General features: G+C 49.5%; 1 protein-coding gene across 7 annotated transcripts in view; it reads left to right on the forward strand.

The window, feature by feature from the left end:
* PBX4 (PBX homeobox 4) overlaps positions 1 to 24084 on the forward strand; it is a 57118-nt gene that overhangs the window by 23099 nt on the left and 9935 nt on the right. For all 7 annotated transcript variants that reach the window (XM_061421418.1, XM_061421417.1, XM_061421416.1 and 4 more), the window contains 2 exons: positions 23270 to 23514; positions 23767 to 23957. In XM_061421418.1, the coding sequence (XP_061277402.1) occupies positions 23270 to 23514; positions 23767 to 23957 (436 nt within the window). The remainder of the gene's footprint in view (positions 1 to 23269; positions 23515 to 23766; positions 23958 to 24084) is intronic.

Here is a 24084-nt window from a genome sequence, read left to right on the forward strand (position 1 = left end):
CCTGGGTTTGGTCCTAAATGCCCTTTTTCTGTTTCAGGATCCACGTTGCATGTAGTCATCGAGTCTCCTTAGTTACCACCAATCTGTGAAGTTTTCTCCGTCGTTGTTCCTCATTCATGACGTTCATACTTGTGCTGAGGACTGCTCAGTCATTTTATAGAGAGTCCTTCAGTTGTTTGTCTGTTGCTTCTGCATAATTAGACTGAGGTTGTGCGTCTTTGGCAGAAATCATGTCTGAGGTATGTGCTGTCAATAAATCCTACCACTGATAGTTTTGGCCTTGATCACTTGGTAAAGGTTAGTAACAGTTTGAAGGTTTGTTTGTTTGTTTGTTTTAACTTTTGATTGCGCTGGGTCTTCATTGTTGCTCACAGGCCTTTAATTGCAGCAAACAGGGGCTGCTCTTCTTTGCACAGGCTTCTCGTTGTGGGGGCTTCTCTGGTTGCAGAGCACAGGCTCTAGGCACGTGAGCTTCCGAAGCTGCAGCTCACAGGCTCAGCAGTCACGGCTCGTGGGCTCTGGAACATGGGCTCCGTAATTGTGGCACACAGGTTTAGTTGCTCCACGGCATGTGGAATCTTCCCAAATCAGGGATTGAACCTGTGTCCCCTGCGCTGGCAGGGGGATTCTTATCCACTGGCCCACCAGGGAAGTCCCCTGAAGATGGTTTATAAGAGAAGCCAGCAAATATGGTGAAGATATCTTTAAAACTAAAGTCCTCAATAGAAGGGTTGTCACTTGATTAGAGTGAGTTGGTCTCTTGAGAGCAGTTATTTGAACTTTGCGTGTCACTTTAGAGCACAGCTCTTCAGTAAGACTGGGGCTTGTAGAAAGTACATATGTGGTACAAAAGTATGTTTCTTTTTCTATTTGTTAATTCAGTTATTTCGGGGTCCTCGTTGCTTTATGTGGGCTTCCCTTGTTGCGGAGCACAGGCTCTAGGCGTGCATGGGTTCCCGCAGTTGCAGCTGGCGGGCCCAGAGCATGCAGGCTCCGTAGTGATGGTGCAGGGTTAGTTGCCCTCCGGCCTGTGGGATCTTTCCAGACTGGGGATTGAACCCACGTCTCCTGCATTGGTGGGTGGTTTCCTATCCACCAGGGAAGTCCAAGATTGGTGCAAGATTGATGTATACTTGACATGGACAGTGGCAGAGGGCAGTGACATGGCCTGAATTCCTTTTTGCTTCTGGTTCCATCACCTTGGCACATGACTGAAAATGCTCCTGTCCCTAGTCCTTCCCTGTGAAGTAGGGACAGTGATAACACTTAGCTCATGATGACTGAAGACTGTGTGAGTTCGTAGATGTAAGGTTATGGGTGCAGTGCTGGCCTCCAATAGTTATCTGATGACTGAAAGAGAAATTCAATTTTAAACCTATTTAAGTTTCACCCAAATGCTGTAAGGACATAATATTCTTTTTTTCCTCCCACAGTTTGAATATTTTTTATTGTGATAAAATATACATAACATAGAATTTACCCCTTCAACCACTTCTAAGTGTACTTAGAAGTGCATGTACTTCGTTGTACAGCCATCACCACATCCACCTCCACACATTTTCATCTTCCTAAACTGAGACTTTTCATAAGAACTAGCCTGTGGTATGAGTGTGTGTGCTAGGTTGCTTCAATCCTTGCTGACTCTTTGCAACCCTATGGACTGTGGCCCGCCAGGCTCCTCTGTCCATGGGATTCTCCAGGCAAGAATACTGGAGTGGGTTGCCTGCCCTCCTCCAGGGGATCTTCCTGACGTAGGGATCAACCCCATATCTTTTACATCTCCTGCACTGGCAGGTAGGTTCTTTACCACTAGCGCTACCTGGGAAGCCCAGCTTGTGGTGTATTTCTTTTTTAATTATTTTACCTTCTATGCACTCTGTAACCCAGAAACTTACATTCCATTTGGTTTACAAAGCCACTATAGTTTGAGTGGTCTGCGTTTGTTCTGATAAGCTTGTTTATGCGTGTTTAACTTTTTATTTGGAAACAATCACAGATTTACATAAATGTTCCAAGAATAGCACAAATAAATTTTCTCTCTGCGCTGTTGGAGGGTAAGTTGCTGCCGCGATGCCTCATGACCCCTGCACACTTGAGCACATTTCCAATGAACAGGGCACCGTCTCCTGTTTACCCACAGAACAACCATCATGGTCAGAAGAGGAACACTGATACGTCACCCACCATGGAACCCTCAGATCTCGTTCAGGCTCTGCCAGTTGTCCCAGTGATGTCTTTTAGAGAAAAGGACAAAAAGAGTCAAGGCCTCATGTTGCCTTTAGTTGTCACATCTCTTTGGTCTTGTTGCATCTGTGATAAGACCCCTGTGTTTCCTTGACTCTCATGACCTTGAGCATCTGGAAGATCGCAGGCAAGCCCTCTTCCTTTGGGCTTACGTGGTGTTTCCCCATGATGAGACTTCTACTACACATCCTCAAAAGGAAGCCATGCCTCTTGTCACGCAAAGACTGGTCAGTGGTGCCCACAGTGGCTCTGTCCCCTCTTGGTGACTAACTCTGATAACTCAAGTAAGGTGGTGTCTGCCAGAGTTCTCCTTTTTAAAGTCGCTCCTTTTCCCTTTGTAATAAGTATTCTGTCGGAGGTACTCTAAGACTACTCCTTATTAAATTTCCCATTTATTCATCTTTGGGTTTTGTATCGCTATTGATTCATGGAGTATTATTTAACACAGTGAGTTACTATTATCTCTTCTCTTTCTCTCTCTCTGTTTTTGGCCATGCGGTACAGCTCGCAGAATCTTAGTTCCCCAACCGAGGGTGGAACCCATGCGCCCTACCGTGGAAGCATGGAGTCCTAAGCACTGGACCACCAGGAAACGCGCTCACTTCAGTGTCTTTAATCGCAGCTCAGCACCACAGGGTTCACTCTCTCTCTCTCTCTCTGGATTGGTCACTCACCTCTCTGACAGTCAGAACCCTGCGCCCGCCACCCTTGCTGCTTCACTCGTTTAATCAGTCACCCCTCCCCTCTCGTGTGCATCCCTCCTCCTCCCCACGTGGATCCCTTTTCACCACCTCAGCCCCTGACCCGGATCCCCGCCCACTCCTGCCGGCTGCCCTCCTCACCTTCCTCAGCCTCCAACGGCCGGAGCCAGGTCGCCCTGCCCTGTGGACAGGCCTTTGCCCAACAGGCCTATAATGCCCCACCCCTGAGCTCCTGCTCAGGTGCTTCTCACAGGTGTCTGAATGTCTAGTGGTCTGTCTTCTCTGTTCCTTATTCATGTATGTTTTTATTTGTGTTCCTTATTTCTGTTATGGGGTGCAGATATTATGGCTTCCAGTAAACAAAGGTTGGGCTTTTGGGGGGTTTATAAACAAGTTTGCTCTCAACGCCTCACAGCACCTCCCTCCAGAACTCTGTGTGAACCAGATAAGCAGCATTCCTGCAACTGAAAAGCAGCACAACCCAGGAGTCCCGTGGGCTGGAAGACACTGCCCTCGGGACACATGGTGTGTGTCCAGCGCCTGGAGCTCCTGGCACAGTCACGTGCTCCTTAGCACCAGGTGGACTGTGTGATGTCGATCACCTTCCTCAAAATCGTGCAGCGTTGGTGCCTCTCTCTGAGACGTGCTGTCGCCCAGCCAGCCCCCACCTGCCCCTGGAGGGGAGAAACAGCCCTCTGGGGGCTCCCCACGGCCCCAAGCAGTTGGCCCTATCGTCAGAGCGCCTCGGCTGTGTGGATCCTTGAGGTTTTTATTGACAACTTAGCTATGCAAATAATAACCAATCTTTAAAAGTCGTTTCATCAGCTGTCATCTCAAGAAGCTGTGGCTCTTGACAAGCTTTTCCCATCAGCGAGGTGCTGGGACTGATCAGAAAACTGCTTCCTGAGTGCCGCGGCTGCACTGTCTGGGCGCATCTACTTTTGCTTCATCTGATTCTGTATGTACGGACATGACAACAGCCGTTAGTCAGCTTCCAACTCAGCAATTTCAGGAGAAAAAGAACGACTCGACACTTACTGCCATCAGGACTGGCTGAGGTGTCCATTTTAGCCCACGCCGTTGCCCTGGCCCATCCTCCCAGGCTGTAGGGGTCACACTCAGGGCTTCTGACCCCACCCAGCCTGAGTCCCAAGGCAGCTGTGGGGCCCACAGTATAGGCCACGTGTCAGATCTGGGCTTTTTTTTTTTTCCCCCCCCAGAAAATCATGCTTCCTTTCCACTGATTGACTCAAACATCAAGGTGCCTGGTACATTTAGGGGCACAGCATCAGGATGGAGCAGCACCACTCAGCTTTGAAAAACACAAGCCATCACGACTGCCGAGAGCTGCCTAAACGTCAGGCTCAGTGTGGCCAGGAGTCTTTTCATATTAGTAGGAAGCGCAGTCATGGGAGTACTGTGTGTCCAACACGCGGGCCGCCGGCCTTCCCGTCTCAGGACGGACCATAAAGGAAAGAAGCGAGATCTCAGTTCTGCCTGAGCTTTCCCCAACGCCCTGACCAGGAATGACCAAGTCCTGGCCCAGAGAAAACTGCTGGCGGTCCTGACCCTGCACTGGGTTCCTGGGGGCCTCTGCCCAGTGAGCAGTCCTGGGGGTTGGGCCTCCTGGGGCACTCACAGCAGGAGATGGCACATCAGCTGCTGCTTTTTTTTTTAAAGGTTGATTTTATTTTTTGGCTGTGGTGGGTCTTCGTTGCCGCCCAGGGGCTTTCTCTAGTTGCAGAGAGCAGGGGCTGCTCTGCATCGCGATGCACAGGCTTCTCATCATAGAGGCTTCCCTTGTTGCAGAGCGCAGGCTCTGTGATTGTTTCACAGCACGTGGGTTCTTCCTGGACCAGGGTGGATCAAACCAGTGTCTCTTGCATTGCAAGGCAGAGTTTTAACGACTGGACCACCAGAGCAGCCCCACATCGGCTTTTTTATTTAACCCAAATTTGCCTCTGGCTAATGTCTGCGACAAGTGTTTAGGATAAGAACTAAAACCAAACCTGCACAGAGGATTTAAAGGCCCGTACCCAGGTGGCTCAGTGATAAAATAATCTGCCTGCCAATGCAGGAAACACTAGATTGATCTCTGGCTCTGGAACATGCCCGGGAGGAGGAAATGGCAACCCACTCCAGCATTCTTGCCTGGAAATCCCATGGACAGAGCGTGGCCAGCTACAGTCCATAAGATCGCAGAGAGTCAGACACGACTGAGCACAAACTCGAGGCACTGATGGGGTGTGGGCCACAGCAGGGCAGCTCCGCGAGTTTCAGCATCATTGCCCCAACCTTCCAGTGGCCCCAGGCAGACGTTTACTTCACTCCTATTTTGAAGGTGAGCATAGTGGAGTCCAGAGAGAGGGTTGCACCCCAGTAACCCATAGCCAGGCCCCGTGCTGCCCCTCCACACGCTGTTCTGGCTCAGGGAGGGAACCCTGCACCCACAGGCCCCAGGCACTGCCTCCATGTCTGCTGCTCTCGTTGGCTCCACGGCGGCTCCTGGCCTCTGCCATCTGTCTCCTCCCGTGAGTGCAGGGTCTCTGACTGGCCGTGTCCTAGGTCTCTGCCATCTGTCTCCTCCCGTGAGTGCAGGGTCTCTGACTGGCCGTGTCCTAGGTCTCTGCCATCTGTCTCCTCCCGTGAGTGCAGGGTCTCTGACTGGCCGTGTCCTAGGTCTCTGCCATCTGTCTCCTCCCGTGAGTGCAGGGTCTCTGACTGGCCGTGTCCTAGGTCTCTGGCATCTGTCTCCTCCCGTGAGTGCAGGGTCTCTGACTGGCCGTGTCCTAGGTCTCTGGCATCTGTCTCCTCCCTTGAGTGCAGGGTCTCTGACTGGCCATGTCTTAGGTCTCTGGCATCTGTCTCCTCCCTTGAGTGCAGGGTCTCTGGCCATGTGCTAGGCCTGCCCTGGTGCCCGACACACAGTGTACACAGCTTGTATTTTTGTTGAATTAAGAGCAGTTTCTGGTGACTGATATCTATTAAGTGAAATCCTTTTACCTTGTACATCTCATGGGATTCAGGAAGATTGGGTTAGGGTTAGCGCTCCTGAGGAGAACTAATAAACCCTTTTTGGAGATCTTTGAAGTTAGCTGGGAGGACCCAGCACTGGCCCAGTCCTCTTCCTGAAACCCTTGGGGCTGTGTGCAGGACAGGACTCTGAGGTGTTTGGGTTTCAGGTATGTGGTGCTGACAAGGACTGAAGCAGAGCCTGTGTGAAGTGCCTGAGCCTCGGAGCAGGAACAGCCACACACTCTGGTGTGGTTCAGGCTGTACCTGCAAATTAGCTCGAGTGCCAGCTTGTGTAAAAAGCTTTGGCTCTTGGAGCGCCTGGAAGAGCTGCCAGGCATCCCAGGCAATCCGCACAGAGTGCCCTGCCCTGTCTCCTCCAAGCCTGCCTGTCCCCTGTGCTGGCCTGGAGCACACCTCTGTGCTTTACTTCGTCTCTGAGGAGCGAGACGTCCCAGCTCTGCCAGCCTTGCTCTGGAGCCGAGGAGCACCGGCAGCTGCTGTCAGCAGAGTGGGTGTAAACACCACGCAAAGGACCATCCTCCTCACCACTGCTCCCCGGGCCTGGGTGGGAGCTCTCAGGCATAGTCATCCAGCATTTTTTTGATTTTGCTTTTTTACTTATGTCTCCCTTCCTCCTCAGCCACTCAGAGCTGTTGCAATTGTAACATCGTGATCGGTAGTTTCAGCCTTCTGGTTGGGTCTGTCCCAGAGACTGCCCTTTGGGCCAGTGTGTGACTTCTTTCGGAATCCGGGCCCCTTCTGTGATCGGCGGGACCTGAGGAGTAGTTCACTGTGGCTGCGCAGGAAGCGGATCTCCTAGAGCTGGGGGTTATTTTTCAGGTTGCTTGGAGTATCCTTTCTTGGCCCCACAGTCTCAGGGTGACTCGTGAATTGAGCCTCCAGTTCTGACCAGCCTATCATAGCTCCTCTGCAGCCATAGACTGTTCATCTATGAACGGTTCATCCCCCAGGGACAATTTACATTTGAATTAACTAAAATCAAAATAAGGCGTTCTTCAGCCACACTAGCCACATCTCCAGTGCTCAGCAGCCACATGCCTGGTGGTTCACATATCAGACAGTACAGATGTAGAACATTCCATCACTGGGGAAATTCTACTGGACAGACAGATGGATTCGTATAGACAAATACACAAATCAAGAATTAAAAAAAAAACCTCTAATGTCCATGATGATGACCAGAGAAACAAAATATGGTCCATCTGTTCGATGGACTGCTGTTCAGCCATGAAAAGAAATGAAGTTTTCTGACACAAACGACAACATTGATGAACCTTGAAAACTTAATTCTAACAACAAGGCCCTACTGTATAGTATAGGGAGCTTTATTTAATATCTTGCAATAACCTATAATGGAAAATAACCTGAGAAATATATATATTATACATATAAATATATAGTACGTTAATAGGATATATATGTTTCTATATTATATAAATAATGTATATATAACAGAATCACTTTGCTGTATACCTGAAACATTGTAAATCAACTATAGTTCAATTAAAAAAGAAAAAACCTCTATGCTGAGGGAAAGAAGCCAGACAAAAATGTCCACATAGCATGTGGCTCCATTTATGTGAACTTTCCAGAAGAGGCGGAAGGAGATGCTTACTAGTTACCAGCGGCTGGGTGGGAGGCTGGGGAGTGACTGCTAATAGGCCCGGGGTCTCTCTGAGGTGGTAAAAAATTAGGCAATGGTTGTACAACCTGGTGAAAGTGCTGGAAAACCAGTTAGTTAGTCACTGGGAATGGGTGGATTGTATGTCACCTGAATTATTTATCAATAAAGCTTTTATACAAACCACTCAAGATTGAAGGATTTTAGTCAGGGGCCCACAGCTTAAGGACTTAGTACACAGATTCTTATAAAGCATCACTTTCTTGCAGTGTCTGTACCTCTCTTGCAGTTTCTTCTTAGGGCTTAACCATTCGCTGAAATTATCCTGCGGGTTTGTCTCTGGTGTGTCTCCTGATCCCCTTCCTGGAACGCCGGCCCACGAATGCACAGACATGCCTGCAGCATATCCCAGCCCAGTTACGGGCTTGGCCCACAGTCAATATCGGTAAACCTGGTCATGGTGTGAAAGTGACTAACCTTTCTTGACAGAGAATGCTCCTTTTTATGGTCAACCCTCTCCAGTGTTCTTGCCTGGAGAATCCCAGGGACAGAGGAGCCTAGTGGGCTGCCATCTATGGGGTTGCACAGAGTCAGACACGACTGAAGCGACTTGGCAGCAGCAGCAGCAGAACCTGCTTGACAGCAGTCCCTGGGCCAATCCCTCAGACAGCAGTCCCTGGGCCAATCCCAGGGAGTTAGGTCCAGGGCGGGCCTGAAAATCTGATTTCCAGCCTGGGAATGGGTTGGACATGGTTGTGCGTGTTGCTGGGCTGTCACTCCCTGTGCAGGACTCGGCAAAGTAAAGGTCACACCTTGGGTAGACCAATTTCAGAAGCTTCTAGATATCGTTCTGCTGAAATTAGAGCATTTCTTGGGATAAGAAATAAGTTTGTTTAAGGTAGACAGAAGCCATCCGTAAGTGCTGTTTTTCTTGGCTGTTGCTTTTAAATGTTCTCCAAGCCTCACAGGAGACCATGGACTAGTTTTCTAGACATGTTACTTGGCTGCATTTTCTATGACAACACTTCTCTGTCTTGTCCTTTTGCCCTATTGCCACAAGAAGACAAAGCTAAAGCAAACTCCATGCCGTTTTTACTGAACATCAGCAGTTCAGTAGTTTATGACAGAATCACAGGCCTTTAATTAACAACTGCAAGCGTGTATTGAAATGAAAACGACTTGCATATTTGGTTGAGATTTCAGCGCTTAGGTTGTGATGTATTTTAACTAAGGATTCATTAGAACTGATGGGAATTTTCATAGTGTTATACCCCTTCAGTCTGATGAATATCTAACGTTCATGTCAGCTGTGATTTCAGAAATTGATGAGTGTTTGCTAAAGGAATATCCTTTGCTTTTTTGCTTTTTTTGGCCTCACCACTCGTCTTGTGAAATCTTAATTCCTGATAAGGGCCCTTGGCAGTAAAAGCGCAGAGACCTAACCAATGGATCACCAGGGCACTCCCTAAAGAAATATTCTTTGGGAAGTCCTGTGGGAAAGATGGGAAAGAATCTGCCTTCAGTGTGGTAGACCCAGGTTCGATCCCTGGGTTGGAAAGATCCCCTGGAGAAGAGAATGGCAACCCACTCCAGTATTCTTGCCTGGAAAGTCCCATGGTCAGAGGATCCTGGCAGGCTATAGTCCTTGGGGTCACAAAGAGTTGGACACAACTGAGCGATGAACACTTTCAGTTTCATGGGACTGAGAAAGTCTAGTGATTTGAAACAAGGCTTCAGGGGCTGCCCTGGTGATCCACTGGCTAAGACTCGTCAGGGGACCTGGGTTCAATCCCTGGTCGGGGAACTAGATCCCCCATGCTACAACTAAAATACCCCTCATGCCTCTCAACTAAAGATCCTGCATGCTGGTCTAAGACCTGTGCAGCCAAAGAAATAACATACAAAAATTTTTTTTAATCAAACAAGGCTTCATCTAGAATCTTGCTTAAAGAACTGACCTGGGAAACATTGCCTCAAAGGTAAATGCAGACAGTTCTCAACACCAGCAGGCTGTGTTCCAAGTTATCCCCAGGAAGCAAGAATCTAAAGGCCCCTTGGCAGTGCGGGTGGCCAGCTGGTCCGAATGCCATTGCTCAGCACTGACCCCACCTGGAAGCCAGTTTGGAGGTGAGGTAGAGGATGAGAGGGGAGTTGTCAGTGGCATCAATGACTCCCTGGGTGACTCCAGCCACACAGGGATGCCCTTCAGCCTGTAAGTAGGTGACGTCTCCCATCTTTACTTTGCCTGTCTGTCCCATTCCAGGTTCTGGTCCCATCCACTTGACTGGCACCTACAGGACACTGTCTGACTTGAAGTAGTGCCTCAAAAGGGTCCCCAGTACATCCAAGTGTGTGTGTATGTGTGTGTGCACGCGCTTTAGGGAGATGCCCCTTATCAGGTTACGGAGGGTTCTGTTCCTGGTTTGCTAAGGGTTTTTATCATTAATGGGTGTTGTTTTAATCGATTTGTTTCTTTTTGCATCTTTTGAGATATGCTTTTTCTCTTTGGGGTTGCTGTGGTGCTTTATGTTGATAGATTTACATTGCTTTTCATTGACAATGGTGATTTTTACTGACAGAGTGTGGAAGCCCCCGTGTTCAGAGGGGAGTCTCCTTGGCTGTGGCCCCTGTATCTGAGCTCACACATGCACACAGATGCTGCTGACTTGGGGCTGCTGGCCACGTTTTACTGTCTCAGCTCTGGTCATGGACGCGTGGGGCTGTGGCTTCTGCCTGCGAGCCCCCACCTTTAGTCTCCATCTGTGAGCGGCTGGTTTTCCTGTGTCTCTCTTTTCTGAAAGTGTTGCAGGAGGTGCTCTCTCTTCCTTGAGGGCCTGGTAGTGCTGGTCCCTAAAATGCCCTGCCAGCCCTTGGGGAGAGGTTTCTTGGCACAGGTCCCTATTTCTGGGCCATGATTCTGTGAGGCCAGGAATGTTACGGGAACCAGAGCCCTGGCAGTGAAGGAGCCAGCCACAGTCCCTGGGTCCCTGGGGAGCAGGGTGGTCCCACACAGCCGTGCAGAGACCACTGTGGCCTTCAGAGCCCCTTCAGGCAGTGGGGCGGTGGGGTGGGCAGCTGGGCAGGTCAGTCTCCCCAGGGGACCTGACCTGAGCCAGGACCTGCCTGATGGGACATCTCTGCTTCCACGTTGGGAAAGTGTCTCTGAGGCAGGAATGGCCTGGGAGACAGGCAGGCGGCCAGGTTGGAGCTGAGTGAGTGAGGAGAGTGGGCAGCAGCAGGCAGTGCCAGGGAGCTTCCCGGAACAGAACCTGAGGACGTGGGGGCCGGGGGGTGGGCCACCTGCTGCTCCTGCTCTGGCCCCGTGCCTTCAGGGTGGGTCCCTGGGCCCCTCGGGGGCCTCCCACTGCCCAAACCGCCCTCTCATTGTGCTGCCCCCCACCCTGCCCAGCCCACCTCTTCACCCCAGTCGCTGATGCCTGGCCTTCCTCAGGGCATCACCTCACCTCCGCCTGTTCCCATGCTGTTGCCTTGGCTGAGGTGTTCACTCCTGGGGCAGAAAACCTGGTCTGCCTTCTCTGTGAAGGAAGCGCCCGCAGCCTGGATTCCTGCCACATCTGTGATGCCACCAACGTGGCGTTGTTGGGGTTTGAAGGGCCTTGCTTCCTCACTACATGGATCTTCCCGTGAGAATGGATTGCTCTTCCCTTACAAGCCGGGCCCGACCCCCTCTTCCTCGCCTAGCGCCTCCGTGTTCCCTCGATGGGAGCACTTGAATGAGCCTTTTTACCACACATGGGGCTTTCCCTCAGCATCTCATGTCCAGACTCCTTCAGGGGAGCAGCACCATCCCCACCCCAAGACTGAGAATGGTCGTGACACGCAGGGAGGCAGGCCTCCCGCACATGTGTGAGAGGAAGCAGCTTTCCCCCGAGGATGTCACTGCAGAATTGCCCCTCACCTGGACCTTGCGCGTGGGGCTAGGGCGCCCCCGGGCCGCACCCACAGCCTCTGGGAGCGACCCAGGTGCAGTGTGCCCCTGGCCACAGGAAGCGTTCTGGCTCACCACTGCCCAGGACCAATGCGAAACGCAAGGAAGGAAACCAGGAAAGGGAAACAAAAAATGCAGCAGAAATCTAAAAGAATAAGCTCAAAAATCTCATTAGATCCAATAGACATAACTCTACCCTGTCACGCTGCTGGCCTTTATGGAGACAGAAGGCAGACCAGACATGACCTTTAGAGGAGTCCTTGTCTGCATTAGAACGGAAGGAAACACACTAAAATCTCCTGCTTTGTACTGCACGCATGGAAGAAAAGTTGTCAGGGAAGGGAAGGGTCCACAGGCACTCCAGGGACGGGGGGCCTGATGGCAGTGAAGCAGAGGCATGAGGACCCGTCTGGACGCGCACGCGCGGGCTCCTCCTCAGACACGTGTTAGGCTCAGCGACACACAGACGGAGGAGCAGAGTCCCAGACCACAGTCTTGGTAAACAGTTTTATTGGAACTCCGCTGCTCATTGGTGTACTATTGCCTGGAGCAAGTTCAGTTCCTAGTCTGGGCTCTCTTACTGGTTTGTAGATGGAAGAGGTCTCTCTTCCTCTGCTTGAAATGAAGTGTTAGTCACTCAGTCGTGTCCAATTCTTTGCAGCCCCATGGACTGTGGCCCGCCAGGCTCCTCTGTCCATGGGATTCTCCGGGCAAGAATACTGGAGTGGGTAGCCATTCCCTTCTCCAGGGGATCTTCACGAGCCAGGGATGGAACCCAGGTCTCCTGCATTGCAGGTGGATTCTTTACTGTCTGAGTCACCAGGGAAGCCCTGTCCTCCACTTACAAGGCCACGGTCCTGTAGATTAGGGCCCTGCCCCTATCACCTCATTTGACCTTAATTACTTCTTCACAGACCCTATTTCACATGGACATTTGGGGTTTCATGTGTGAATTTGGGGAACACAAGTTAGTCCATAGCAGTTCCATACTGTTTCTTATAAAAAAACATAATGTGTTGACATTCATAATTTTATTTTACCTTACTGTGTGGTTTTTAAACCCACAGTAAACTGGGAACATATGGAAATTTGGTGGTTTGGCGGGGAGTGCCTCTGCTTTAGATCCCAGCTCCTCCTCTGAATGCCTCTGACAGTGTCCCTGAGCTGAGCTCCCGGTCTCCAGAGCCACCCGCTCCAAAGTCTAGGGCCCTGGGGGAGCGGAGGAGCACCCCTGGGACCGGAAATGAGCTTGTCGTAATTGATAGTAACGAGTCATCTGCACGCTAATGTGCCCATGTCACATGTGCTAATGACCGCAGCCAAGCCAGGGACAGGGCGCTGGGAAACGGCTGGGCCGTGCTGAGAGCGGCAAAGGGCTCCACACGGGGGCCGCTGACAGATCCCAGAGGTGCTCAGCAGAGCTGTGTCCACAGCTGGGACCACGGTATGTTCGTAAAAACGCACAACTTTGAAGACACAAAACTTCTAACGTGTGTACGCCTGCCATAACATACGCACAGTTGACACCACGGGGCCTGGGGTGCGACAGGCCCAGTGTCTCCTTGCTGTTGTTGTTCATTCGCTGAATTGTGTCCTGCTCTGTGACGCCATGGACGGCAGCACACCAGGCTTCCCTGTCCTTCACTATCTCCCTGAGTTTGCTCAAACTCATATCCATTGAGTCAGTGATGCCATCCAACCGTCTCATCCCCTGTCACTCCCTTCTCCTCCTGCCCTCAATCTTTCCAGCATCAGGGTCTTTTCCAATGAGGTGGCTCTTCACATCAGGTGGCCAAAGTATTGGAGCTTCAGCTTCAGCACCAGTCCTTCCAATGAATGTTTAGGACTGATTTCCTTTAGGAATGACTGGTTTGATCTCCTTGCTGTCCAAGGAGTCTTCAGCACCACAAGAGTCTTCAGCACCACAGTTGGAAAGCACGAATTCTTCAGTGCTCAGCCTTCTTTATGGTCCAGCTCTCACACCCATACATGACTACTGGAAAAACCATAGCTGTGACTATATGAGCCTTTGTCAGCAAAGTGATGTCTCTGCTTTTTAATACACTGTCTAGGTTTGTCATAGCTTTTCTTTAAAGGAGCAAGCATCTTTTAATTTCATGGCTGCAGTCACCATCTGCAGTGATTTTGGAGCTCAAGAAAATGAAATCTGACATTGTTTCCACTTTTTCCCCACCTATTTGCCATGAAGTGATTGGACCAGATGCCATGATCTTAGTTTTTTGAATGTTGAGTTTTAAGCCAGCTTTTTCACTATCTTCTTTCACCTAGATCAAGAGGCTCTTTACTTCTTCTTCACTTTCCATCCTTAAAGTGATATCATCCGCATATCTGAGGTTTGATATTTCTCCCAGCAATCTTTATTCCAGTTTATGAGTCATCCAGCCCAGCATTTCACATGATGTACTCTGCATGTAAGTTAAATAAGCAAGGTGACAATATACAGCCTTGACATACTCCTTTCCCAATTTGGAACTAGTCCATTTTTCCATGTCCAGTTCTAACTGTCGCTTCTTGTCCTGCATATAGGTTTCCCAGGAGGCAGGTAAGGTGGTCTGGTATTCTCATCTCTTCAAGAATATTCCACAGTTTGTTGTCATCCACACAGTCAAAGGCTTTAGAGTAGTCAATGAAGCAGAAATAGATGTGTTTTTGTTTGGAATTGTCTTGCTTTTTTCTATGATCCAGAAGATGTTGGCAATTTTTTTCTCTGATCCCTCTGCTTTTTCTAAATCCACCTTGTACATCTAGAAGTTCTCAGTTCATGTACTGCTGAAGCCTAGCTTGGAGAATTTTGAACATAATCTTGCTAGCATATGAAATGAGTGCAATTGTATGGTAATTTGAACATTCTTTGGCACTGCCTTTCTTTGGGATTGGAATGAAAACTGACCTTTTCCAGTCCTATGGCCACTGCTGAGTTTTCCAAATTTGCTGGCATATTGAGTACAGCACTTTAACAGCATCATCCTTTAGGATTTGAAATAGCTCAGCTGGGATTCCATCACCTCCACTAGCTTTGTTTGTAGTGATGCTTCCTAAGGCCCACTTGACTTCACACTCTAGGATGTCTGGCTCTAGGTGAATGACCACACCATCGTGGTTTTCTGGGTCATTAAGAGCTTTTTAGTAGTTCTTCTGTATATTCTGGCTACCTCTTCTTAACGTCTTCTGCTTCTGTCCTTTCTGTCCTTTATTGAGCCCATCTTTGCATGAAATGTTCCCTTGGTATTTCTAGTTTTGGCAGCCCACTCCAGTACTCTTGCCTGGAAAATCTCATGGACGGAGGAGCCTATTAGGCTGCAGTCCATGGGGTCGCTAAGAGTCGGATACGACCGAGCGACTTCACTTTCACTTTTCACTTTCATGCATCAGAGAAGGAAACGGCAACCCAATCCAGTGTTCTTGCCTGGAGAATCCCAGGGACGGGGGAGCCTGGTGGGCTGCCGTCTATGGGGTCGCACAGAATTGGACACGACTGAAGCGACTTAGCAGCAGCAGCAGCAGACTTTCCCTTTATATTGTGTTCCTCTATTTCTTTGCAATGTTCACTTAAGAAGGCTTTCCTGTCTCCCCTTGCTACTCTCTGGAACTCTGCATTCAGTTGGGTGTATCTTTCCCTTTCCCCTTTGCCTTTCACTTCTCTTCTTTTCTCAGCTACTTGTAAGGCCTTCTCAGACAACCACTTTGCTTTCTTGCATTTCTTTTTCTTGGGGATGGTTTTGGTCACCACCTCCTGTACAGTGTTATGAACCCTCTTCCATAGTCCTTCAGGCACTCCATCTACCACATCTAGTATATAGAATCTGTTTGTCACTTCCATTGTATAATCATAGGGATTTGATTTAGGTCATACCTGAATGGCCTAGTGGTTTTCCCTACTTTCTTCAATTTTGCAATAAGGAGTTCATGATCTGAATCACAGCCAGCTCCAGGTCTTGTTTTTACTAACTGTATAGAGTTTCTTCATCTTCAGCTGCAAAGTATATAATCAATCTGATTTCGATATTGACCATCTGGTGATATCCATGTGTAAAGTCATCTCTTGTGCTGTTGGAAGAAGGTGTTTGCTATGACCAGTGTGTTCTCTTTGCAAAACTCTGTTAGCCTTTGCTGTGCTTCATTTTGTAATCCAAGGCCCAACTTGCCTATTACTCCAGGTATCTCTTGACTTCCTACTTTTGCATTCCAGTCCCCTGTGATGAAAAGGACATCTCTTTTTTTGGTGTTAGTTCTAGAAGGTCTTGTAAGTTATCATAGAACCATTCAGCTTCAGCTTCTTCGGCATTAGTGATTGGGGCATAGACTTGGATTACTGTGATGTTGAGTGGTTTGCCTTGGAAATGAACCAAGATCATTCCGCCATTTTTGAAATTGCAACCAAGTACTGCATTTCGGACTCTTTTGTTGACTATGAGGGCTAGCTACTCCATTCCTTCCAAGGAATTCTTGCCCACAGTAGTAGATATAATGGTCATCTGAATTAAATTTGCCCATTCCAGTACATTTTAGTTCACTGATTCCTAAAATGTCGATGTTCACTCTTGCCATCTCCTGTTTGACTACTTCTGGTTTACCCTGATTCATGGACCTAACATTCCAGGTTCCTATGCAGTATTGTTCTTTACAGCATTGGACTTTATTTTCACCATGAGATACATCCACAACTGGATGTTGTTTCTGTTTTGGCTCTGCCTCTTCATTCTTTTTGTAGGTATTTCTCCTCTCTTCCCCATTGGTTTATTGAACATCTACTGACCTGGGGAGTTCATCTTTCAGTATCATAGCATTTTGCCCTTTCATACTGTTCATGGGGTTCTCAAGGCAAGAATACTGAAGTGGTTTGCCATTCCCTTCTCCAGTGGACCATGTTTTGTCAGGCCTTGACTAGCAGGGACATGCCCTTCAGCCGCTCCATGTATCTGGGTGACTTGCCTGGTGCCCTGGTTGTCCCACTGCTGGTCCTCATTGAGCATGTAAACCGTCAATGGCCGTGCAACTCAAAAGTCAAGGCAAGGCTCCTGCTGGAGTAGCTTGGAAGGGAGTCTGGGGAAGGCTGGCGCGTATGTTGGAGGACGCCTAGGAGCAGAGGGCTCCAGGGTCCCTCTGCTGCTGCTGGCTACCCTGGGGCCAATCCGCTGCCCAGGAGTATCCTTATTCCTGGGCATCTAGGCAGGTTTGGTTTTTCACAGTTTCAGTGTGGTCTTGTGTGTCCTATAAATATAACATCTACTGGTGTCCGTGTTCCTGTAGGGTAAGTTCTCAGAACAGGAATTTGAAGATGTTAATCAGCATTTCAAAGCACCCCTCCAAAAAAGGTCACAGTAATGCATACCCCATAACGAGGTATGAGAAAAGGGTGCTCTCTTTGTTCTCAGAGTTCTCTGTGAGGGTTTTCAGTTGAGAATAGGTCCCACAGTTTTCTGGTGTGTGTGTGTTTTTTTAATCTCCGCACCTGGTTGGGTACTTGACTTATGACGGGTTCTCAGATGCTTTGCTGTCATTGCTCAGTGAATAAGTCATGTCCAACTCTTTGCAACCTCATGGACTGTAACATGCCAGACTCCTCTGTCCTCCACTATCTCCTGGAGTTTGCTCAGATTCATGTCCACTGAGTCAGTGATGCTATCTAACCATCTTGTCCTCTGACACCCCTTTCTCTTTTTGCCTTCAATCTTCCCCATCATCAGTGTCATTTCCAGTGAGTCAGCTCTTCACTGACAATGTGTTGGAGCTTCAGCTTCAGCATCAGTCCTTCCAATGAATATTCAAGATCAGTTTCCTTTAGGATTGACTGGTTTGATGTCCTTGCAGTCCATGGAATTCTCAAGAGTCTTCACCAGTACCACAATTCCAAAGTATCAGTTCTTCAGCGCTCAGCCTTCTTTATGGTCCAACTCTCACATCCATACATGACTACTGGAAAAGTCATAGCATTGACTATATTACCTTTGTCAGCAAAGTGACATCTCTGCTTTTTAATACATTGTCTAGGTTTGTCATAGCTTTCCTTCCAAGTAGCAAGCGTCTTTTAATTTCATGGCTGCTGTCACCATCCGCAGTGATTTTGGAGCCTGAGAAAATAAAATCTGTCACTGCTTCCACTTTCTCCCCATCTATTTGCCATGAAGTAATGGAACCAGATGCCATGATCTTAGTTTTTTGAAGGTGGAGTTTTAAGCCAGCTTTTTCACTCTCCTCTTTCACCTTCATCAAGAGATTCTTTACGTTCCTCTTCACTTTCTGCCATCAGAGTGGTATCATCTGCGTATCTGAGGTTGTTGATATTTCTCTCGGCAATCTTATTTCATTTTTGATTCATCCGGCCCAACATGTCATATGATGTTCTCTGTATATAAATTAAATTAGCAGGGTGACAATTTACAGCCTTGTCGTACTCCTTTCCCAGTTTTGAACCAATTTCATGTCCAGTTCTAACTGTTGCTTCTTGACCCTCATACAGGTTTCTGAGAAGACAGGTAAGGTGGTCTGGTATTCCCATCTCTTTGAGAATTTTCCACAGTTTGTTGTGATCTATACCAAGGTTTTAGCATCTTCAGTTAAGTCAATGAGATGTTTTTCTGAAACTCCCTTGCTTAAATTGCCCATTGAGGAAGGCCTTCTTGTCTCTCCTTACTGTTCTCTGGACCCTGCATTCAGCCACGTATGCCTCTCCCTCTCTCCCTTGCCTTTTGTTTTTCTTCTTGCATCAGCTATTTGTAAGGCCTTCTCGGACAACCACTTTGCTTTCTTGCATTTCTTTTTCTTGGGGATGATTTTGGTCACTGCCTCCTGTACAGTGCTACAAATCTCTGTCCGTAGTTCTTCAGGCACTTTTTCCACCAGATCTAATCCCTTGAATCTGTGTGTCACCTCCACTGTATAATCATAAGGGATTTGATTTAGGTCATATCTGAATGGCCTAGTGGTTTTCCCTACTTTCTTCAACTTGTTATTGTTGTTCAGTTGCTCATTCCTGTCTGACTCCTTGCAACCCTGTGGACTGCAGCACACCAGGCTTCCCCGTCCTTCAGCATCTCCCAGAGTTTGCTCAAACCCATGTCCACTGAGTTGATGATGCCCTCCAGCCATCTCATCCTCTGTCACCCACTTGTCCTCCTGCCTTCAATCTTTTGCAGGATCGGGGTCTTTTCTAATGAGTTGACTCTTTGCATCAGTGGCCAAAGTATTGGAACTTCAGATTTCTTCAATTTAAGCCTGAATTTTGCAATAAGGAGCTCATGATCTGAGCCAGGTCTTGTTTTTGCTGACTGTATGCTGCTGCTGCTGCTGCTGCTGCTAAGTCGCTTCAGTCGCGTCCGGCTCTGTGCTACCCCATAGATGGCAGCCCACTAGGTTCCTCTGTCCCTGGGATTCTCCAGGCAAGAATACTGGAGTGGGTTGCCATTTCCTTCTCCAATGCATGAAAGTGAAAAGTGAAAGTGAAGTCGCTCAGTCATGCCCGACTCTTAGCGACCCCATGGACTGCAGCCTACCAGGCTCCTCCGTCCATGGGATTTTCCAGGCAAGAGTACTGGAGTGGGGTGCCATTGCCTTCTCCGTGCTGACTGTATAGAGCTTCTCAATCTTTGGTTGCAAAGAGCGTAATCCATCTGATTTTGGTATTGACCATCTGGTGACGTCCATGTGTAGAACTGTCTCTCGTGTTGTTGGAAGAGGGTGTTTGCTACGACCAGTGTATTCTTTTCACACTGTTGGTTAAGTAAAAGAGTGAAAGGGGAGTTCCCTAGTGGTCAGGATTCGGTGCTTTCACTGCCTTAACCCAGGTTCAATCCCTGGTTGGGAAACAGAGATCTCACAAGTTGCAAGGCGTGGCCAAAAAAAAAAAAAAAAAGAACAAAAGACAGACCACTAAGCACTCCTCAACAGCCCAGAGTCACACACACACATGCACACACACACACACACGCACACACACACGTGCTCCCAGCCACCCTTCACTCAGCCGTGTGTCCAGCCCAGACCACTCCTGCCCCTAACTGTAACGAGAGAAGCTGAAGGGACCTCTCCAGCCCTGGGAGGCAGGCCGTGCTGGGGGCCCTCTCTGGGGAGTAGGGGGTGCTGTGTGTGTCCCTCTCGGTCACTCCTGAGCCCAGGCCAGACCCATGGGTGCTTAGGGAGGAGCTGCTGAGCAAGCCTGAGACAGTCGCTGTGCTTTCAAGGGCCATGAAGGGCCCAGAAGAGGGAAAGTTCTCAAGGGCGGGTTTGGAAGGCTGTCAGGAAAGGCCCTGAGTGCCAGGTGTCAGAGTCTAGGCTGCCGCTGTGGATGCAGAGCTGGTTGAAGTCTTTGAACAGAAGACTGGCATGATGAAGACAGCGTTTGAGGGTAGTCAGCTTGCAGGTGTGCCTGATGGGCCAGAGGGCAGAGCTTTCCCCACAGGCCGCAGAGGGCAGGAAGGGGTCAACGCAGCAGGGTTCTAGGAGTGGCATGAAGGGAGGGGTTGGATGGTGGGTCAGGCGTCGAGGTAGAATCAATAGGATCTGCACACACAGAGGGATGAGGGAAGAGCATGTCTGTAATCTGCTCTGGGTTAGGAGCAGTTAGGAGGGGGTGGGCCTTTAGAAGGATCAGGCAGCGCAGCTCCACTCTGTCCAGAAGTCCCCAGCCTTTACATCTGGCGCTTCTTGAAGACCAAGTAAGGCCGTTAGAGCATTATGTCTCTGAACTGGAAGGCCTGCAACTCATAAGAGGGACCCTTTTCCTTTACTTCTTTCAGAAAGAGCCCTGTTGCAGCCCTGTGAGACTAAATGGAAAGGGTTCTTTTGTGTGAGCTGAGTCCCTGAATCTGCATGTGAGGAAAATTCCTGCAAGGATATCTCTTGAACGCCTTCAGTTTTCGCTAGTGAGTTTTTGACCAAAAAAAGTTCATCCGTTAAATAGGGAACAAGAAAGGGGCACATGATTAATGAGCAAATGTCTATATGATAGGATTACCCTTTTTTTTGTTGTTTTTTAGCTGCACCATGCGGCTTACAGGACCAGGGGTTGAACCAGGCCATAACAGTGAAAGTGCTGAGTCCTAACCACTGAACCACCAGGGAATTCCCTAAGCTCAGTTCTTATTTGAGCACTGAAGTCAAGTAGTATCTGATAATATTGAGAGCCTGTTTCTAAGAAAAGACTTAAAACGTTGTTTTTCTTGAAAGTCAGAACTACATGGAATCTATATCATCTATCATCACCTCCTTCTGCATTCCCGACCTCCCATCCCCTTAGGAACCACCCCTCAACCTTCCTTCCTGTGTCTCCACAGGTATGTGTTCCATCACTGAAAAAGCAGAGAAAAAACAGGTCCTCCCTGGACCTGAGCCTCACTCTGTAACCCCTGCAGCAGCCTCCTCCCTCCACTGCCTGCCTCCCATCCTCCTCTGAACTTGCTAGTCAGGCTTCACCCCACCATGCCCTGCAGCTGCTTTTGCAGAGGGTAACAATCTTCCCCTGGTTGGATGGCATCACTGACTCAATGGACATGAGTTTGAGGAAACTCCAGGAGTTGGTGATGGACAGGGAAGCCTGGCATACTGCAGTCCATGGAGTTGCAAAGAGTTGGACACAACTGAGCAACTGAACTGAACCGAACTTAACAATCTTCCCCAAGCCTATGTTTTCACCCCACTGCTACCACTTCTGATTATTCCTCCACCTGCCTCATAACTCTTTCCATCCCCTCCTTTGCCTGCCCTTTAAACGCTGATTTTCTAGCATTCAGGGGGTGTGGCCTTCTCATAGGTGTACCTGAAGGTACAGGCAGATAAAAACAGACTTCCCAGACACATGCCACACACCGATGACTCAGAAATACCTTCTTGCACCTGAACTGGTCAGCTCAGCCCCAGCTCCCAGGTAGCAGCTCCTTCGCAGCCACCCAGACATCTGTGCTGAGCTGTGTCAGGGACCAGCCTGACACCACCTTTTCACCTGCCTGCCTGCTGTTTTGAGTGCTCTGCATGGGAAAAAGTAGCGCCTTCCAGGGTGAATGTGGGAGTTGTCACAGCATCTTCCTTTTTCTCAAGTCCTGGTGGCTCAGACGGTAAAGAATCCACCTGCCAGTGCAGGAAACGTAGGAGGCACAGGTTGGATCCCTGGGTCAGGAAGATCCCCTGGAAGAGGAAATGGCAGCCCACTCCAGTATTCTTGCCTAGGAAATGCCTTGGACAGAGGAGCCTGGTGGGCTACAGTCTCTGGGGTCGCAAAGAGTCAGACACAACTGAGCGACTAAGACTTTCATATTCTGGTGGTCACAGTCTGGGGCCTCTCCCTCTGGCCGCCTCGTGGCTGACATGCACCCCTTGGACAGCAGCAGCTCGTCCCCTGCCCACCCACTGCCTGTCCAGTCCTGCCCTTGAGCACGTCGCCTAGCTAGGATGCCTTCTGCATGTTATAAAGCCAGTCGGCTGTGTCTGTGCTCAAACTAACCCATCTCTCAGTGGGTTAGTTCATCTCTTCTGGCACCTCTGGATCCATCTTTTCCTCTCTGATTTTACAGCAGAAACCCTCCCCTCAACACACTCACACAACAGACGTATTACCAAACCAAAGTTCAGTCACATGAAAAGCAAATTCACTCTACTGACACCAGATCATGGTGAAGGAAAGTACAGCGTTTATTTCAGGGCGCCAAGCATGGGAGTGGAAGACAAGCCTCAGATCTACCCCACTTCGGTCTTTGAATGAGGATCTTTTTTTTTAAGGGGGAGAACAGAGAGGCTGGAATTAAGCATCATCTTGTGACATTTCATTATCACAGTTTCAACAGTCAGGATGTTTCTGGCTTGTGATTCACTCTCCAGGTGGTCCGTGCCTGTTAGCTCATCTTGCCCTGGAGACACCACCTGAGTTTGTACATGAATGATGAAGTATCTACGATAGCAATTTTAGCACCTTAACCATGTCATCAACAACAGAATATTAGTCATCTGACTGGTTGATTAGTGTTCAGTTAACATGGTGTTGACGCTTCTCAGGTGGCTCAATTGTAAAGAATCCACCTGCCAACCAAGAGAGTTGGGTTTGCTCCCTGGGTTGGGAAGATCCCCTGGAGGAGGGCATGGCAACCCACTCCAGTATTCTTGCCTGGAGAATCCCATGGACAGGGGAGCCTGGCGGGCTATAGTCCATGGGGTCACAAAAGAGTCAGACACGACTTTGTAACTGAACAACACAGGATTGAAGTCAAAGGGGATGATAAAGGGAATAAAGTTTTAGATAGAGAAGTTAATGAGACTCAGTGAGGGAGCTTGGTTTTGGGGGGGCTCGGTTTCAGACACATGCCAGCACAGCCTTCCCAAAGCCAGGGTGCCACCAGGCTTCATATTCCTGTCCATGCACTATGAGCCTCTGGAAGGTGCCACCTCTCCCATCTGGAGGCGTGATTCAGGGCTTCAGGCTTTGCAGCACCCAGTGCCATCTCACTCCTGCCCTGCCTGGAGCTCCACATGTACCCAGCTGTGGGCTATGGGCTGTGGCGTGCCTGCCTGCACTCCTGGCACCCCAGCTGGGCTCCTGAGCACAGCACCTAGACCAGCATCAGCATGGGTTATTTGATGTCTGTTATGAGATAGTCTCTTTCCCCGAAAGGGCTGCATAAAGAATGTTCAGACATGTGGTCAGTACTAGCACTCTGTCGTGGTGGGTTTTGCTCCAACAAGCACTGACTCCATCTCCTCTCTCTGATCCAGTGTCGAGCATCCATGGCATTCAGGAAGTGGGCCCCCCTGATGCTCAGCTCCTGAGGCTGGATAACATGCTGCTGGCCGAGGGCGTGTCCAGGCCTGAGAAGCAAGGGAGGGGAGCATCGGCAGCAGCCAACACAGCAACGCCAGGTGGCCGTCCAAATGACAGTGGCCTTGAGCACTCTGACTACAGGGCCAAGCTGTCCCAGATCCGACAGATATACCACTCCGAGCTAGAGAAATATGAACAGGTGATCTTTCATGGGAATGCATGTTTGTCAAAGGAAAACATGGAGTACAAACTGCCTTCCCTTGGCAGCATCGAGCAGAGAGCCCACGAGCTTGGTCTCATAGCAGGGGTGGCTGATTTGCCCCCAGCCCCTTGCCATCATTTCTCAGTAGCCAGCCTGCATGAGAGGCTCAGGGGGCAGGTGGCTGGTCCCACCCGGGGCCCCGGGCCAGCCTGCTAGGTGGTCACCAGCTGGCATGTGTCCCCACCCCAGGCCTGCCGTGAGTTCACCATGCACGTCACCAACCTTCTCCAGGAGCAGAGCAGGATCAGGCCCGTCTCGCCCGCGGAGATAGAGCACATGGTGGGGGTCATCCACGGCAAGTTCCAGAGCATCCAGATGCAGCTGAAGCAGAGCACCTGTGAGGCTGTGATGGCCCTGCGCGCGAGGTTCCTCGACGCCAGGTCAGGCCCCACCCCTAACCTCTGACCTCAGGAAGAGGAAGCGAGCCCTGCGCTGGTTTGGGTCTGAGTTACGGGAGCCTCCCAGCCTAGGCAGGGGCTCTGACCACGGCTGTAGGTGCGGCCCTCA

This window comes from Bos javanicus, chromosome 7 (assembly GCF_032452875.1).
Source record: "Bos javanicus breed banteng chromosome 7, ARS-OSU_banteng_1.0, whole genome shotgun sequence".
Lineage (NCBI taxonomy): Eukaryota > Metazoa > Chordata > Mammalia > Artiodactyla > Bovidae > Bos > Bos javanicus.